Consider the following 19,757-nt stretch of genomic DNA (forward strand, 5'->3'; position numbering starts at 1 on the left):
GCTGCTTTTAATATGCTTTCTTTGTATTTAATTTTTGACAGTTTGATTAATATGTGTCTTGGCGTATTTCTCCTTGTATTTATCCTGTATGGGACTCTCTGTGCTTCCTGGACTTGATTAACTATTTCCTTTCCCATATTAGGGAAGTTTTCAACTATAATCTCTTCAAATATCTTCTCAGTCCCTTTCTTTTTCTCTTCTTCTTCTGGAACCCCTATAATTCAAATGTTGGTGCGTTTAATGTTGTCCCAGAGGTCTCTGAGACTGTCCTCATTCTTTTCATTCTTTTCAGTTCTTTTCATTCTTTTTTCTTTATTCTGCTCTGCAGTAGTTATTTCCCCTATTTTATCTTCCAGGTCACTTATCCGTTCTTTTGCCTCAGTTATTCTGCTATTGATCCCATCTAGAGTACTTTTAATTTCATTTATTGTGTTGTTCATAGTTGCTTGTTTCATCTTTAGTTCTTCTAGGTCCTTGTTAACTGATTCTTGCATTTTGTCCATTCTATTGTCCATTCTATCTCCAAGATTTCGGATCATCCTTACTATCATTATTCTGAATTCTTTTTCAGGTAAGCTGCCTATTTCCTCTTCATTTGTTAGGTCTGGTGCATTTTTATCTTGCTCCTTTATCTGCTGTGTGTTTTTCTGTTTTCTCATTTTGCTTATCTTACTGTGTTTGGGGTCTCCTTTTTGCAGGCTGCAGGTTCGTAGTTCCTGCTGTTTTTGATGTCTGTCCCCAGTGGCTAAGGTTGGTTCAGTGGGTTGTGTAGGTTTCCTGGTGGAGGGGACTAGTGCCTGTGTTGTGGTGGATGAGGCTGGATCTTGTCTCTCTAGTGGGCAGGTTCACATCTGGTGGTGTGTTTGGGGTGTCTGTGGCCTTATTATTATTTTAGGCAGCCTCTCTGCTAATGGGTGGGGTTGTGTTCCTGTCTTGCTAGTTGTTTGGCATAGGTTGTCCAGCACTGTGGCTTGCTGGTCGTTGAGTGAAGCTGGGTGCTGGTGTTAAGATGGAGGTCTCTGGGAGATTTTCGCCGTTTGATATTCTGTGGAGCTGGGAGGTCTCTTGTTGACCAGTGTCCTGAAGTTGGCTCTCCTACCTCAGAGGCAGAGCCCTGACTCCTGGCTGGAGCACCAAGAGCTTTTCATCCACACGGCTCAGAATAAAAGGGAGAAAAAGTAGAGGGAATTAGTAGAAGTATGAGGAAAGAAAGAAGGAAAGGCGGGAAGGAAGGAAGGAAGAAAGAAAGAAAGAAGCAAAGAAGGAAAGAAGGAAAGAAAGGAGGGAGGGAGGGAGGGAGGAAGGAAGGAAGGAGGGAAAGAAGGAAAAAAGACAGAAAGAAAGAAGATACAGTAAAAATAAAATAAAGTATAATAAAATTATTGAATTTAAAAATTCTTATTTAGAAAAAAAAAAGGGGACGGATAGAACCTTAGGACAAATGTTGGAAGCAAAGCTATACAGACAAAATCTTACACAGAAGCATACGCATACACCCTCACTAAAAGAGGTAAAGGGGGAAAAATCATAAATCTTGCTGTCAGAGACCACCTCCTCAATTTGGGATGATTCATTGTATAAAGGAGGGAAGGAAGGAAGGAAAGAAAGAAAGAAAGAAAGAAAGAAAGAAAGAAAGAAAGAAAGAAAGAAAGAACGAAAGAAAGAAAGAAAGAAGGTAAAGTATAATAACGTTATTAAAATTAAAATTGATTATTAAGAAAAAAAATTTAAAAAAAAAAACCATGGACGGATAGAACCCTAGGACAAATGGTGGAAGCAAGACTATACAGACAAGATCTCACACAGAAGCATACACATACACATTCACAAAAAGAGGAATAGGGGAAAAAATCATAGATCTTGCTCCTAAAGTCCACTTCCTTAATTTGGGATGATTGGTTGTCTATTCAGGTATTCCACAGATGCAGGGTGTATCAAGTTAATTGTGGAGCTTTAATCCGCTGCTTCTGAGGCTGCTGGGAGAGATTTCCCTTTCTCTTCTTTGTTCTCACAGCTTCCAGGGCCTCAGCTTTGGATTTGGCCCTGCCACTGCGTGTAGGTCGCTGGAGGGCGCCTGTTTTTTGCTCAGACAGGGCGGGGTTAAAAGAGCCGCTGATTCGGGGGCTCTGGCGCACTCAGGCCGGCGGGGTGGGAGGGGTACGGCGTGCGGGGCGGGCCTGCGGCGGCAAAGGCCGGCGTGACTTTGCAGCAGCCTGAGGCCCGCCGTGCGTTCTCCCGGGGATGTTGTCCCTGGATCCCGGGAACCTGGCAGTGGCGGGCTGCACAGGCTCCGCGGAAGAGGGGTGTGGAGAGTGACCTGTGCTCGCACACAGGCCCCTCGGTGGCGGCAGCAGCAGCCTTATCGTCTCCCGCCCGTCTCTGGAGTCCTCGCTTTCAGCCGCGGCTCGCGGCCGTCTCTGGGGTTCGCGCTTTTAGCCGCGGCTCGCGCCCGTCTCTGGAGCTCCTTTAAGCAGCGTTCTTAAACCCCTCTCCTCACGCACCAGGAAACAAAGAGGGAAGAAAAAGTCTCTTGCCTCTTCGGCAGGTGCAGACTTTTCCCCGGACTCCCTCCCAGCTAGCCGTGGTGCACTAACCCCTTCAGGCTACGTTCAAGCCGCCAACCCCAGTCCTCTCCCTGTGCTCCGGCCTCAGCTCGCAGCCCCGCCCGCCCCGGCGGGTGAGCAGACAAGCCTCTCGGGCTGGTGAGTGCCGGTCGGCACCGATCCTCTGTGCGGGAATCTCCCCGCTTTGCCCTCCGCACCCGTTGCTGTGCACTCCTCCGCGGCTCCGAAGCTCCCCCCTCCGCGCCCTGCAGTCTCCGCCCGCGAAGAGGCTTCCTAGTGTGTGGAAACTTTTCCTCCTTCACAGCTCCCTCCCACTGGTGCAGGTGCCGTCCCTATTCTTTTGTCTCTGTTTTTTCTTTTTTTTTCTTTTGCCCTACGCAGGTACGTGGGGAGTTTCTTGCCTTTTGGGAGGTCTGAGGTCTTCTGCCAGCGTTCAGTAGGTGTTCTGTAGGAGTTGTTCCACGTGTAGATGTATTTCTGGTGTATCTGTGGGGAGGAAGGTGATCTCCGCGTCTTACTCTTCCGCCATCTTCAAGGTCCCCCCCTCATGATATCAGTTTTAAAAACATTTTGTGTGACAAGATTAGTACAAATAAATAGGATAAATAAAGGTTAAGTTCTTGACATTTCTTCTTATACTTAAGAAAAGTGTTGATGGTGACAAGAGTAGTAGATATAAATTGTTTTATATCAATGTTTTTTTGTTTTGTTTTGTTTTGTTTTTGCCGTACGCGGGCCTCTCACTGTTGTGACCTCTCCCGTTGTGGAGCACAGGCTCCAGACGCGCAGGCTCAGCGGCCATGGCTCACGGGCCCAGCCGCTCCGCGGCATGTGGGATCTTCCCGGACCGGGGCACGAACTCGTGTCCCCTGCATCAGCAGGCGGACTCTCAACCACTGTGCCACCAGGGAAGCCCTATATCAATGGTTTTTAAAAAACTTTTTTTTTAAATTTATTTTTTGGTTGCATTGGGTCTTCGTTGCTGTGCACGGGCTTTCTCTAGTTGCGGCGAGCAGGGGCTACTCTTCGTTGCGGTGCGCATGCTTCCCATTGTGGTGGCTTCTCTTGTTGCAGAGCACAGGCTCCAGGCGCACGGGCCTCAGTAGTTGCGGTACATGGGATCAGTAGTTGCGGCTCACGGGCTCTAGAGCACAGGCTCAGTAGTTGTGGCGCACAGGCTTATTTGCTCCAGGGCATGTGGGATCTTTCCGGACCAGGGATCATGTGTCCCCGGCATTGGCAGGTGAATTCTTAACCACTGTGCCACCAGGGAAGTCCTATATCAATGGTTTTTGATAGTGGAAATTTTTCAAAAACTTACATTTTTATCTGCTTACTAACTCCATTAAAATTTAGGTTCCAAAGAGTGAAACAGCAAAATTATGAAGGTGTATATTCAAAAATATAAAGTACCTACACATGATATTCAACCATGATTAGAAAAACATGAAATTATTTCATTCTAGACATGGCTTTTTTACTAACAGCTCTTAAGTAACTGCTTACCTGGGAGTGTGAGTAAGAAATATTGCCAAATAAGAAATACTGTATTCTTTGATATTGTATAAGATCTGAATTATATGAATTATCTTTTACTTGGTTATAATTTTTTTAACTGCTGTGAGACATGTATTTTATCCAACCCTTTGCCTATCATTTGTACAATATAATTACACTACCACCAGTGTTTTTCCTTAATTTAGAATGCAACAAAGCATAATTGATTTTGAAAGGTACTGTGGTATATGTTAGAAAGTATGAATGCTTCAGTTGGAATTGTTTACATTAAAGGTTGATACCACTCTTCCAACCAGATTGGAAAGTAATGGGTATTTTTCCATTTCCTCCCATTCTCTGCTCCCTGATCAAACAATATATCTTTTTTTTTTTTTTGAGGGGGGTGGTTATTTTTGTTGTTGATTTAATGCTAAATGTTAAAGAAATAAAAGCTGTTACCGTGACTCTTCTTTACATGTCTCTGTTGAAAGGAGTTCTTAGGAACCACCCAAAACTGCCTTGCAGTTTAGTTCACCAAAGAGAATGTCTGGGGCCTGTGACTGGCCATCTGGGGTACCTGCATCTCATGGTCATTAAGAAGTCTTAAACCCATGCAAAGTACTTCCCTTCTAGTTCACAACAGTTTGATATCTGTTCTACAGGTCAAAGATCCAGGCAGAATTGGCAGCATTGCTATGAAGAGATATTCTGCCCAAAGAGACTTAGTGAATTGTTTAAGGATGATACACTAGACTATAATTCAAAACCTCTCATCTCATTTACTTTGCAAAACAGTGGTAAAGAATCAAGTGTTTCAGAAAAAATAATTTCTAAACCTGGGTGCTTTAAAATTTTTATTCCTCCTATTAACCCTGCTTATTAAGTCTTTACTACTGTAAATGAATATTTCTGAGTCTTTAATCTTTTAGAAAATTGTAAAAATTAAGTACTGCACAATTTCTCATTGGTATCATGACACCTATTTGCATCTTGCGTATATTGTTTAAACATATATCTCTCAGCATTCTAGATCAGTGTTCTTTTAATCCATTGTTAGGATCTATTTTAAAAATAGTATTTATAGTAAGAAACAGATTTTGAATGCAAAATCTACTAAAGGAAATGAGATAAATTATATGACAGTTTGGTGGTTAGCCATTTGAAATCATCTTTGAAGCCTTTAATATAATTAGTGGTTTCGTTTTTGGTCTGCTGAATTCAAGTCACATTAGGTTAATGTAATTAAAAGCAGAAAAGATTTTGTGTAGCCAAACTAGTTAATTAGCCCCAGTTGGTTTAGTATATTAACCTAGAGGTGTATGGATAACATTGTCGGGGTGATGCCTGAAAAACAATTCCTGTGTAACAGATACTGCAAATCACCTGACTTGCTTTAGGGTAGAAAATGACGACATACCAAGGGGTTCATTTTAAGTTCATCTTTATTTCTGATTTTAAGCACTGATTGCAGAGTGAGCTGTATATGCCATAGAATAACCAGACAAAAAACTTACTTAATTTACTTTTTAAAAGAAAGCATGCTTCTATATGTGCAAAGATAATGTTCCTTCTTGTATTCTGGAAGTAAGAATTCTGATTGTGGTTTTTCATGCTTACCAGAAATATGAAATAATTCTCTTCACTTTTGTTCGAAAAGCTACATCTTATACCTGATTTTTCTATATCATCTTGTTACTCAGTAAACAATGCAATAAAGGAGATGAAAGCATTCTAGAAGAGATTTTCAACTACTTCAGAGAAGTCTTTAAGTGCTAGGAGAGAAGGCTTTTACCCCTAAGGTATATAATCATTTATAGCTTCTTAAAGGGAAAATGCTAGTATATAAGAATCCTATATATCAAGTACATTGAGGTATTCCATACCTTAATGTCACTAAAACTTTTTTTAATCTGAAACTGTTCTGAAGAAAAATATAAAGTATAAAGATATTTGAAACTTTAACCTTTTTCCCACCTTTTCCTTTCTCCTCCTGTCTCCTTCCCCAGAAGTAGCAACACCACTAGGACCTTTTTTGTTTTGTTTTCACCTAGTATGTAGTTAGCGGAGGTCCCCCTTTAAGTGCTGTCTAGAGCTTATGGAAATGTAGGCTTCTAATGTGGTTACTACTGCAGGCTGATAAGGTAGATGGTAATGAGGAAGTGGGACTTCTGCTTCGAGTTTTGACATAGGCTAGATGCCATATTGTCGGAAAGCTTAACTCTTTCTGCTTCTCCACTACCCGGTTAGGTTAATTGAAGTAGAGCTGCTGCAGTGCAGTGTTTAACATTGTGTCTGTTCATTATACAAACTCATTTTTGATAGGTTTACAATTTGGCTGTCAGATCCAGCTGCAGGAAGAGAGCTGCCAGGAAATATTTCTTAACTTGTTTTAAATAGTGCTATTTTCACATTTATGGTGTTTTGTATGTGTTAGACATATTCTTCCTTTCTCTGTAGAGAGAGGAAATGTCAATTTTTGGTTTACAAAGGAGCACTAAGATTTAGAATGTGTATAGTCACCCTTTACAATCAATATTTTTATATGCCAGCATAAAATGGTGATTGTTAATAGTAGGTACTGCTTTAAAGCTGGTACGTTATATTTGATCGGGGTTACAGCACTATGTTTTTTTCTATTCTTCTGTTTGTTGAAAAGAACAGGCCACCATGCAGTCCACATTTGTGACCATAGAGAATAGAATTATGGCTTTTGGTTTGCTCTGTTTCAATTCAGCCATTGACATAATGCCAAAATCAATTTGAACTTGTAGAAACTGAAGACTACCATTTGCATCCGTTATTTTGTGTGTTTCTCTGTTTTCAGTACTTTGTTGTTTCTTCCTTCACTTTTGTCAATTTCTGTCTCTATCATCTCCTAGGAGATAAGTTTCTCCCAGGTTTGGTGAAGTTTGTTTGATTTTCCATTTAAGTTGTAATGTTCACTTTGGGGTTTTGAACCATTATTGCCAGTGAGTGTAGAGTAGAATGTAGGGTTTTATAGTGAAATTGTCTTGTTAATGGGATGGAAGTTGTGTAGGCGTATTTATACTAACCTGGGGACTCTCAGTGATGATTTTTCCAAATAGAGTAAACATTAATGGTATTACATGATTTTAATCCCTCCTTCCTTTTGTTATATTAATCCAGCATTTATCCTTAGGCCAGAGCCAGGTCTTTAGAACAAAGTTTCTCAACATCAGCACTATTGACATATGGGGTGTGTGATAATTCTTTACTGTGGTGGACGCCTTTGTGCTTTGTAGGATATTATTGAGTTGAAAATGCAACTTAACAAAGAAAAGCATGAATCACATGATTTTACTTTAGTAAAAGTGTGTATGTGTAACGTATATTTTATATCTATATTTCTATATCTATTTATCTATATCTATATTGAGAGAGAGGGAGGTACAAAAGAAAAATGCTCATAAAGTATTGACAGTAAACTTTTGGAAGGTTTTTTTCTTTTCATGTGACATTTATTTGTTCTTTTTATTTATTCTGTTTGAAAACAGGTAAGTATATATGAAAACAATAAATCTATCATTAATATATCTTGTAGCTGCTATAAACCTTTATGAAAATGCTTCAGTGGATAATAGACTAATTTTATCTACAAAAGCAGTTTGCATTCATTAAAAATCTTTCGAGTGACTACTATATGCAGACATTTTTCTACGCATGAGGGATAGAATCATGAGCAATGCAGAGAAAAGTCCCTGGATGATTTTTATAATGACACCTAGAGAGTCATGGTCATTTTTTAAATAAAAGGACTGAAAAATGTCAAGTTCTAAAGGCACAAAAATTAAAACTGCTCTGTTAATATTTGGTTTGTCCTAACACATAAAGACTTGGTCGCAATATCTAGTTTGGATGTCTGGATTGAAATAAAGCAATTTAGGCATTCCAAAACACTGTGACCCCACTTTAATAAAGCAGTAGTTTCAACAAACTCCCAGTGTAGGATGAAAAAAAAATTCTATTTGAATGGTTCCTTCCTTACTTTCTGTATTTTTTTTCCTCCTTTGTTTAGTCTGTATACTGTACAAAATAACTGTGAGGTCAAAACCTCCATGAATAAACATTCTGGAAGTTATCCCTGACAAAACCTTTCTAAGGTTCAGAGCGTTATAGTTATTCAGGGGTAATTGAACTCTACTCCCCACCAAAAGCATATTAAATTAAGTAAAGATAGTTCAATTTCCGCATCCCAATCTTAATTCATGATTAGATTTGGCCTACATATTGTACTGGAAGTCTGCTTACATTTGTAATTAATCCTTCTTCAAATAATTAAGTGTTCAAGAGTGTACCCGGATGACTTTCCAGATGATTTATTAGTATCTGTTCGGTCTCTGCCTCCTAAGACCCCAAGAAACTGTTTGGACAGCAGAGACACTTATGTTTTTTAGGACAGGTCAGGTTCTGTAATATTTTGGAAGTTAAGATATAGTTGCTTAAAGCATCTCTGGCAAATTAAGTAATTAGAGACATTTTAATTTCCACATCTTGTAATACTAGAGTATGCTTCCTTGAAATTACGTATAGCTAATATGTATTTACATGTTAATTATAGTCATATGGTATTAAGAATTTCCTAAACAACAAGGTCCTACTGTATAGCAAAGGGAACTACATTCAATATCCTGTGATAAACCATACTGAAAAGAAGATAAAGAATGTGTATATATATATATAAAATAACTGAATCACTTTGCTGTATAGCAGAAATTAATACAACATTGTAAATCAATTATACTTCAGTTAAAAAAAAATTTCCTTTTTCTTTTTTCTACTTGCTAACCAAATTGTTCACACAATGTTTTTGGTTTTCATTTAATTAAATAATATGAAGGAACTTGGCTGGTTTGGAAAAACAAATTTCTAGTCACATAGAATATAATTACTTTACAAGAAATGTAGGTAAGTAAAAATGTTTTGCCTCTTTTATATTGTACCTTTGGAATAAATTCTGTTTAAAGTTATTACCTATAGAGTAAATACTACACATCAGCTTTTTGATATAGTCAGTCTTTCTTTGCATGCTTAGAAAGTAGACTTCACTTATGAAGACCTCTGTCATGTAAAAATTACTGTAGCGATTTTAATGATAGTCACGTGAAACATTTTTTTAAGATACGAGGAGGAAAGCTCATGATTACTTACACCCGCAAAAGTGATGCTGGCAAATACGTTTGTGTTGGTACCAACATGGTTGGGGAACGTGAGAGTGAAGTAGCAGAGCTAACTGTTTTAGGTAAGTGCAATTTCATCTGATCTGCTCATTGTAAAGCTTATCTCTTATTATCATTTAGTATCTTTATACAAGGGAGAAAGAAATGACCTTTTCTAGAAGGTAAACCAATATTTTGGGGGCTGGAAAAAAGACAGAAGAAATCAGTAAAGCAGCCTGAGATAAAGTAGCCGAGACATAGGAAGACAATTCGGAGGAAACACTACACCTCGGGAGGAGAAGTAGGGAACTCGGTGGAATAATTTTCTAAGTAATATTTTAAATTATAAATCTGCTCTTACGGAACATCTAAAATGGCTTTTAGTTTGTTCATCTGTATTTTTTTTTTTTTTTGAGATGACTTTTTCTAATTTTAGAGAGACCTTCATTTGTGAAGAGACCTAGTAACTTGGCAGTCACTGTGGATGACAGTGCAGAATTTAAATGTGAGGCCCGAGGCGACCCTGTGCCCACAGTACGATGGAGGAAAGATGATGGGGAACTGCCCAAATCCAGGTATGGATCAGAATTTAATGATGGGATTCATCCACTCAGAATTTCTACAGTTCTCATCAGACCACTTTTCACATATAAGCCATTAGAATGGTCTACTCTAGACTCCTTGATCTCCTTGGGCCAGACATAGTAACGGAGATAATTAGAATCAGAAGGTTGCCATGCTTTCTTTGAGCGTGTACAGATAACTGTAAGTTCATGACCCCAGCCTGCCCAGGGAACCCTTGGAAGATGTGACATTCCTTAAACAGTTTTCTCTTTGTCCAGCCAGACAACAGTTAATACCAATGTCTTATATGGGAATAGGTAGGGAAGGGAGGTACAGCACTAAAGATGTAACTACAAACCAGTTAAAAAGCAAACTTCCTTTTCCTTAGCTACAACATCACCCGGGAATGGTAGAAGAGGTCAGAGTTTCTTGATATCTGTCAAATCCTTAAATTGGCTAGAAGCAGAGATACACTCGCAGCCTTAGGGAATGAGGCAATGAAATGAAACTTTCAGGCACTGTCTTTAGGCTGTCTTCTCTAGTGTGTCCATTCATTCAGCAGACATACCTTGAGCCCCTGCTAGGTTTGGGGGTCACAGCAAGTGTTTAGGTATAGTTTCTGCTGTCAAGGAGCTCACCAAAGGAGTCATGTATGGATAGATACAGAGTAACGTAGCAAACCCTTTTGCTGCATAAAGGTAGACCCATGGGAGCAGAAAATCAGGAGAGAGTTCTCAAAGGAAAGTGACATAGAAGCAATGTCTTGAAAAATATGTATCAATTTGACAAGCAAGAAAGAGGAGAAGAGTATTCCAGGAAAAAAGACATCACAACATAGACACAAATCTAAGACTGTTTTGAGTGGTGGAAATTTAGCATGGCAGCACACAGCGCATGTGGCAAGAAGTTATGGGAAACCAGGCTGGAGATAGTGAGGCCGGATTTACAGGACTTTGTATCGACTAAAGAATTCTGAATCATACGGCATGCACATTGATAAGCCAAGAGGGATAACTATGAACAGAATTGCTTTTTAGAGGAAATAATTTTTTTAGCATTATGGATATCACATTAATGTGGCAAGGGGTTGGGGGGTTGCCGTTGGCTGGGTCACCATTGTTGTTGTCCAGATAAGAGATGTGAATCGCCTGAACTGGGAGATGAGATGGAAATAGGCTAGGGGTCCATCATGGAGAGAAAGTTCTGAGACCCAATTGATGAACTGAATGATTTGTTATATATAGGGAGCTGGTGAAGGAAGATAGGTAGGTTGTGTTAGGAGAAGGAGTTGTTTTATGTGATAGGGTAAGAAAAAAATGTTTTATCTAACGTATTAAATATTAAGTGTCTCTGGAGGTATGATGTCTAATTATTAGTCAGGATTATGAATTTGGAGCTTAAGTGAAATAGGGGCAGCAAATGTTTGTGTGGTCGATCAATATATAAACTAGTGTAGATAGTATAACTCAGGGATATCATATAGAGTAAAAAGAGGACTGAGGTGAAATTTCAAGGGATACCCAACATTTAAAAAAAGGCAAGATGAGGCAAGGCAAGGGAATTCCAGAATAAGACTCTCTGGGTTTAAATATTAACTCTGCCATTAAAATAGCTGAAGACCAAAGCCAAGCTACCTTACCTTCCTATGCCTCAATTTTCTCATCTGCCAAATGGAGATGAGCATAATACTTCATAAGGTGTTATAAGAATTTTAAAAGATAGAACCTACAAAATGCTTGAAGTCTGACATATAATAAAAATGTATTTAATGGTCACTTAAATTTTAGTATGAGTACAGGAGCTTGAGGAAATAAACAAATAAGCGTCAACTTTGCCTAAAAATATTCTGTTAAAAAGTAGTTTTAGGGCTTCCCTGGTGGCGCAGTGGTTGAGAGTCCGCCTGCCGGTGCAGGGGACACGGGTTCGTGCCCCGGTCTGGGAAGGTCCCACATGCCGCGGAGCGGCTGGGCCCATGAGCCATGGTCACTGAGCCTGCGCGTCCGGAGCCTGTGCTCCGCAACGGGAGAGGCCACGGCATTGGGAGGCCCGTGTACCGCAAAAAAAAAAAAAAAAAAAAGTAGTTTTAATATTTTTGCCCACACGAATATAAAAGAAGTGCTCTTTTCTATGCACACGCTTACTTAGAAGAATGCTGCATTATTTACCTTCTGCTTTAAATTCTCGAGAATGTTGGCTGTGATTTGATACCTAAATACATATTTGTAATGATGGATTCTTTCAAGTAGAAAGTCACTTAACTGTGCTTTCTTTTGTTATGTCACTAGATATGAAATCAGAGATGATCATACCTTGAAAATTCGGAAGGTGATGGCTGGTGACACGGGGTCATATACTTGTGTTGCGGAAAATATGGTTGGAAAAGCTGAAGCCTCTGCTACTCTGACTGTCCAAGGTAAGGTTTGGGGAACATTTTTTGTGGTTGATTTATTATATGAGATACAATGTTGATATTTGGAAATATTACATATTAGAGTAGTCTATATAAAATATAGACTTTAAATAGTGCTGTATATATATACATTATTCCAAACATATTTAAAGGAAATTATTGTTTTGCCTATGGGAGCTCTATAAGTGTCTGTTACAGGAAATTGAACTAAGTTTTCAAAATTATGAGAGCATTTTCTCGGTCAAATAGAGGAGGGGAGTGTGCTTTAATCTCTGGGTCTTCAAACACAGAGCTTTAATTAAATGACAGCTCCTGCCGCGAAAACTTGATCTTTCAATGAAAATAAGTCGACCATTCCTTCAGGTCATGCACTTTCAAGGGTCTGTACAGTTCAGAACAAAAAAGTGAAAAGATTCTGTTTCCCACTAGAATGTAAGATGCATCCAAAGAGTAGGGACTTTTGCAGTCTTTTTCTGTGCACACCGTGCCTGTGACTTAACAGACATTCAATAAATATTTGTTGAGTGAATTAATTGCATTTGTACTTTGCTAATTTTGATGAAGATTTATTATTTGGTGTGATGTGAGCCAAAATGGCTGCCATATTCTTTGGCTACAAGTTTTTTGAATGTCAAAGTCACATCTTAAACTGATATGCAGAAATGGTTCTGTCACCTCCTTTGTCTCCATAATTTCATATGTTTTTCATTCTCATTATCCCTTTTCCCCTTTTTCCATGATGTCATACTGATTATTTCTTACTATGTATCATCTGAGAACTTTCTCTCATTTTTTTCCTTTTTAGGGACAAATTGTTTATTGTGGAATTTGAGAGACAGGGACCTTTAAAGAGCATTTTGTTGGTGAAAAAAATTCCTTATTTTGACACGTATATAGAGTAAACAGGGATTTTGGCCATAAACCACTTAGCTTGTTTCTGAGTATGACATTAGCAACACCTGCTCTGTCATCTTTTCCGAGCACTGTCTCCTCTAAGGCTATTACGAAGGAAAAGGTGGCTTTTGAAGGAGAGCTTCTACTGTGGGCTTTCTACAAAAGAGCCTTGTGGGCTTTTTACAGTAGAAAAAAGGAATAAAGAATATTTCCTTCCTGTCTCTAAAGCCATTATGTCCCCCTTTAGGGTTTTTAGCTCAACCTCATAAAAACAAAAGAAAAAAATGAAAAGATCAAGAACAAACATTGAATTTCTAAGGCCTAGACTACTTCTCTTTAATCTAAGTTAGACTTGAACTCCACATAAGACTAAAACTGTAAGAAAAGAAAACCCCTTTACATTTAGAGAAAGCATAAATTTAAGAGATGTCAAGTTCAAGTTCAGAAGCCCTCCGGAGGGAGTGAAAGTAGCCCAGGATGAATCCAAGACATGAAAAGGTGTGTCTATCTCCAGGCAATTGTGACAGGGAGGTTGATTGTCTATTATATTAGTCAGAGAGATGATGCTTTTATAAATAATAGCCATTCTGCTGTGTCTACAGTAGACATTGAAATCAAAATAGAGTTTCTTCCAGCAGTTTTATACTCAATTCCAAAGTTAATTCAGCCTTAAGTTTTCCATATGGAATTCTTGCTCCTAAGCCTGGATTTCAGTGAAAACTGGGTACAAATGATCAAATCCAGAAACTACTTAAGGAATTTAGAAGTTCTTATTTCAACTGCATTGGGTTTTCTATAAACTTATGAAAGATCTGTGTATTGTTGAGAAGTTATTATTTTATTCAACTATTAAAATAAAATATGCATATTAACATCACTGTGAAAATACCTTTAACATGCTAGAATAATATACACAGTATGTCAAAGAAAGTAACATGATTCCCAACAGCAAAACTTAACTAAGAAAAAAAACAAAGGAAACTTTTCAAAGGAAACTTGAGAAGTTATGTATTTTTTTCCTTTGAGATTGAATATAGAAAAATATTAGTTACTACAAAGGAAACTAATCAGAAATGAATACATTTGATAGCAAGAAACAGTTATTAGAAATTCAGTAGCATAGTTGTTTTTGATTTCTGTATTTCATTTGTGGTTCATTTTTGAGGCACTATTGGAGTCAGTATGGGCTTAAAAATATTCTTCCTTTTCCTCACTCCTCATGCAATAAATATTTAATTTTGAGAATTGATGTTGGACAACAGAACCCTGTGTTCCAGTAGCAGTTTGGGGAAAAAAACTTTCTTAAATAAGGGTGAACGTTTGATTTTCACCCCCAGTACAGATATGATTAGTTCTAACATTTAAAAATTAACCCTCATTTGAGAATTACTTCCTTTTTTTTGATATATATATATTTTTTTGAAATCCTGATTCTGCTGTTTTAGAGACTCTGTCTGTATGTATTTCCTCAAGTATTCCATTCTCAACTCATGATTTCTTTGGTTTTAATACTTGTGTATTTTTCACAGTCCTTAGTATGGTACTGGACATCTAGTAGGCACTTTATGTAATAAATACTTGTTACAATTTGAACTATGCATTTGAACTCCAACCTTCTGCTTGTGTGGTAGAGATATCACAGTACAGTACATCACAGGGGAAATTCAAGCATCTTCTGGTGACTTTGATCCTGAGTGCTAGCAATAGGTTACATTGGATCAGATCTGAAGAGATTATCATCTCTGATGGCTGCCTGGTGGTCTGTGTTTGAAAGGAACAGAGTAAAACCTGGGGCTGGACAGAGTTTCCTAAACTTAGATGAAGTTTGTTATCTGATCTTATCTGAACGTGTATATCTAAACTTATCTGAAGCTTGTTAAGTATACAGATTATCAAGCATGCCCCTGGAGAACCTGATTTAGTAGATCTGGGTTAGAGAACAGAAATTTGTTTTTATTTTTGTTTTCAAGCAAGTTCATCAGTCTCTGGAATGTGGAGTTACCTGTTGAGCTGACAGAAAGAATAAAGGGCTTTAAAAAATTGCTCTAGGGCTTCCCTGGTGGCGCAGTGGTTGAGAGACCGCCTGCAGATGCAGGGGACGCGGGTTCGCGCCCCGGTCCGGGAGGATCCCACATGCCGCGGAGCGGCTGGGCCCGTGAGCCATGGCCGCTGAGCCTGTGCGTCCGGAGCCTGTGCTCCGCAATGGGAGAGGCCACAACAGTGGGAGGCCCGCGTACCGAAAAAAAAAAAAAAAAAAAAAAATTGCTCTAGGGTTTGGGAATTACCAGGGCTGGATGAAGTGTGTTACAGAGAATTGTGTAGCGAAGAGTATAGACATTGGTGTCAGACAAAATGTAGTTGAATCCTATTTCTGTCATTTACCAACTGTGTGGCCTAGAAAAGGTTATTTAAATTACATGAGTCTCAGTTGCCCATGTGTAAAATGGGTACAGTAATACCAACCTCACAGCATTTTTATAAGGATTAAATTAAATTATATATATATATAAAGCTTAACATATTGTCTGTTACAGAATGTTTTATAAATAAGGAGTGTTGTAGTCATATAAGCGTTATTATTAGTGATAGCTTTATCACTTAATTTTAATAATTATTGGTTATTTCATAAGAAATGTAGTAATGTTCAGATAATTCTAGACAGGTAGGTCTTCCTTTGCTATTGTAAATGAGAAACCTGAAGTAGTAATATAATCATGATAATTTATTATGTAACAAGTTATTAAAAGTCTTCTCAAATATAAAGCATTACATTTTTATTAAAAAAAAACTTTATTGGCTTTTAAACTAAATGTGTTAAATCTTGTTAGTGACATCAAAACTAGTGCTAGATTTAATGTTGAGGTTTTGCAAAATAACTAGATAATTTAATGAAAATTACGACCACTTGGGAATAGAAATGATTCAAAAACCGATTACATTTTATGTGCAATGGAGTGTTATCGTTATGAAAAAACGTTCAGCAGAGACTCAGAGACTCTGCAGTAATTTGACCTGTTGAAAAATAATTAATGTCCATTACATGACCAATAAAAAATGGTGAAGTAATGCTGTTTGGAATGATCACAACAGAGAAGTGTTTCTGTTTAACTCCCAGTTAACCAGAAAATTCAGTTAACCTGAACTTGATATTCTGTCATTTTTTGGAATAATCAAAACTTTATTACCTATAAATGTAAATGTTGTTACATTTACGCCTGATGTTTGTCTGCCTCATTTTCCCTCCATACTGTAATAATATCTATGCACCTCCTCAAGAATTCTCTTTGTAAACCTAAAATACACAAATTCAGGCATCTTTTAAAAGACATATCATCTCAATTTTGATTGATTACATTGTGATATTTGCATTTTAATGTCTCAATTCGACAAGTATTAGGATTGCTAGCTGTCACAGTAGGAATGAATTATCTTCTGAACTAGTGTTTCATGTTGCATAATGGCCCCATCGTTTAAGGAAAAAGATATATACTGTAGTATTTATAACCATTTTATAGGTTGTGACATACCTATAAAATGTAAAGTCTAAGTTGAACAAAATAGATGCAGTGAGGCACCCTGCCAGATTTTTTAAACAGTGTGCTATAGAAACTGCTAAAATTTATGCCTCTGCTTGGTGCTCCGAGAATGGTTGCAGGTTTGTTTTACATTATTTTACTATCTTAATCTAAACCCATTAGGTCTTTATTAGATGCTTGCCAGGTGGGCCTTGAGGTTCTTCTTGTAATCACATGATAGCCAACATAAATTTTCCTGCTTGCTTTCATTTTTGAACCAATTCATAGTAATTTAAACAGTGGGTACTTTTTTTTTTCCTTTGTTGAAGGTAGCCTTTAAAGAAAAGCATGGTGGATGCAGCCTCAAAACACTTAAAAGAAAAATAAAGGCAGAAAAATAACTTTATCATTCTATTAATAGCAAAACCTTTAAAATTAGTGATTATTTATGATGACAATCATGTCTGTAGCTTTTTACATAATTCCATTTATGAGGTGTGCTCTTCTGAAAGAAAGATGGAAGATAAAGCCACACAGAGTTTAAACTCCAAATTTCTCCCATTTCCAAGTCTGTCCTCCACCTCTAAGATTTCTTACAATTCTTTGGTTCAGTGATACTCACTGCTTAAACAAGGCAAACTCGATGGCATTATTAATCTTTCCACTCCCTCTGCAACTTCACAGATAAAGCAGCTCTTATTACTGTCACAATTTCATTGACAAAGTAAATTTGCGACTCTCTATCACCAGAGTGATCGTGTTCCCATCGCTATGTCTGTCACAGGAAACCGAACTGAAAACAAACTTCCATGTACCAGCCATTTCCCAAGCAATCTCATTTTATCTGTGCTGACTTGAACCATTAAGAAAATCTAATCCCATTTTTGTCTGTCTTTCTTACAATAGGCACTAAAAGACATTTAGTCCTCCCATTTCCCTTTAGCCCTAAGTGCTGAGCCAGTCAGACACAGGAAACTGGACGTTTAGTTCACACCCCACTGCACTCCTCCACAGGCCTCTCCCAGGGACCAGTTATTCTTTGAAGCTCAAAAAACAGTTGCTTTTCTGCCCTTTCAGCAACAGCTGTGTTAAAAGAAAAGGCAGATGCCAAACATCTCTAAACCAGGTGATGCTCTGTTACCGGACAATTGGGATTTCTGTGAAATCCCAGCTCTTTTCTCATAGGCGCTTATCCGTTTTTCTTCCCTTGATGTGAAATTACTCCATTCTCTCAATTTCATCACCTGGTTTTTTGGAGTTTTTTTTTAGTTCTAAAATATGGTATCATGAATGATGTTGATATCTCCTTAATGTATTCTTGGCATACAATAGGAATGTTCAAATGGATCATCAAAAAGACGTGCATTCTATTCTGTTCTGAAGAACTATTATTTTGTCTGATGCTTCCCATAAGTATTATGCCTACTCTGCAGTGAAGGAACAGAGCACTTCCCCGTTAGGATTGGTTAGCCACTGACAGCCTCTGGAAGGCTGAAACTTGAAGTCTGAGATTGATGTGAGACCAGAGAGACACAAGGCAGAAAAAAAAGACCAGTGCAGTCCTTTGGCTGACTTAACTGCTACTAATGGAATGTTTCCTAGAGCTTCTCTCCTTGCTGCTGGTGAACTGCATGCCAAAGAAAATAAGAAGGAAAAAAAAAAAAGAAAAGGAAAAGAAAAAAAAAATGCTGAAATATCTTGGGCACTATAGTTTATAATTGACCCCTAGTTAATATCCCAGTGAACTAGGAATTGATCAATAGTTATGATTTCCAGTAAAACAAGAAGCAACAGTCAGAGGTTTGGCTAAGCTTTTAAGATTCTCCTAACCCAGTGTGTGAGTATTAATTCACAGGAAATAGTAGTGATGCAGTGAAAACAGGAGCAGACGAGGCATAAGAAGCTGAATTCTTCCGTATTCTTCATTTCAGTTGATGGCAATGCAACCTGCAAATACACAGTAGTAAGCAGCTTGGGTGCTGGTGGGGTCATGCTTTACTCTTCCATTTCTCGAATGTCAGTCACCTTAAAATCCTATTTATTTTGCCTTTTAAATATTTCTCAACTCTCAACACCTGTCTTATCTTCTTATCACTGCTTTATTATCTCTTGTGCAGTGAAACTTAACATCTAACCAGTTTCCTTGCCTCCGTCTTGTCCTATAGAATCCATCCTTCATACAACAGGTACATTGACCTAAAATACAAATCAAATTGTATTAGTTCCATTCATGAAACATTGTCATGCTTCCCATCTCTCCAGATAAGGTTCAAAGTACTTAAATGCTGCTCTGCCTGGCTACTTAGCCCCCTCTTGGTACTCCCTTCAGGGTAGTAACACTATATTGTTTACATATTTTTTCATGTAAATACCACCATGGAGCTTCCGTCTGGGCTTTTCTTTATGTTAGTCCTTTGGTCTAAAATGCTCTGCCCCCACTGACCCATCTTCTACTTGCTAATTACTCGTATCCTTGGATCCAGCTTAGGCAGGCATCTTGCAGGAAGCTTTGCAGGCAGTCCTTACCCCAGTGTCAGGTTAGGTATGCACATTCATGGACCCGTCGCGTGCTGTTGCCACCCTTATTGCATTTCAGTATCTGCCCCATTTGACTGTGAGTTCCTTACAGGCACACTTTATGTACTTCACCTTCTTAGTCTCGTTGCTTATTGCAGTCTTAGGAGCATCCTTGGTGCTCATGTAACATTTTCTGTCTGAGCGAATCAAGGGCTGCCCTGATATATACCAGCTGTGGTATTCTGGGCAAGTCACTTAACTTCTCTGAGTTTTAGTATACTCATCTGTTGAAAAAAATGAATGTACATGGACTATAAACATCAAAGATGATAGAAAAGTTTTAAAAAGATAATTAACAAAGTATATTCTCATAAAAGTGGTTTGTGGATTATGAAATGCTTATGCAAAATGATGGTTATGATTATTTTTCTCATCTCTTCTTTCAAAACAACTAAAAACCCATTAGAGTCTCAGTAATATTTACTTTGACCATAGAGATTTGAAATTTTTAGTTGCTGATTAATGTAGAATTTGGTAATTGTTTTGCTTTTCTGCAATTATAATTTTCTGTGATTCCTTGATATTGAGGTCTGTCAAAATCAGCCCTCAGGGGCTTCCC

At 38.1% G+C, this 19,757-nt stretch overlaps 1 protein-coding gene across 1 annotated transcript in view; it reads left to right on the plus strand.

The window, feature by feature from the left end:
- The window catches only part of ROBO1 (roundabout guidance receptor 1), a gene marked incomplete at its 5' end in the record, with an annotated part of 773,404 nt that overhangs the window by 651,635 nt on the left and 102,012 nt on the right, over positions 1-19,757 (plus strand). Inside the window, 3 exon segments of the mRNA XM_082655117.1 lie at positions 9,201-9,321; positions 9,675-9,813; positions 12,088-12,215. Coding sequence (XP_082511243.1) covers positions 9,201-9,321; positions 9,675-9,813; positions 12,088-12,215 — 388 coding nt within the window.

This window comes from Grampus griseus (genome assembly GCF_964374135.1).
Source record: "Grampus griseus genome assembly, chromosome: 5".
Lineage (NCBI taxonomy): Eukaryota > Metazoa > Chordata > Mammalia > Artiodactyla > Delphinidae > Grampus > Grampus griseus.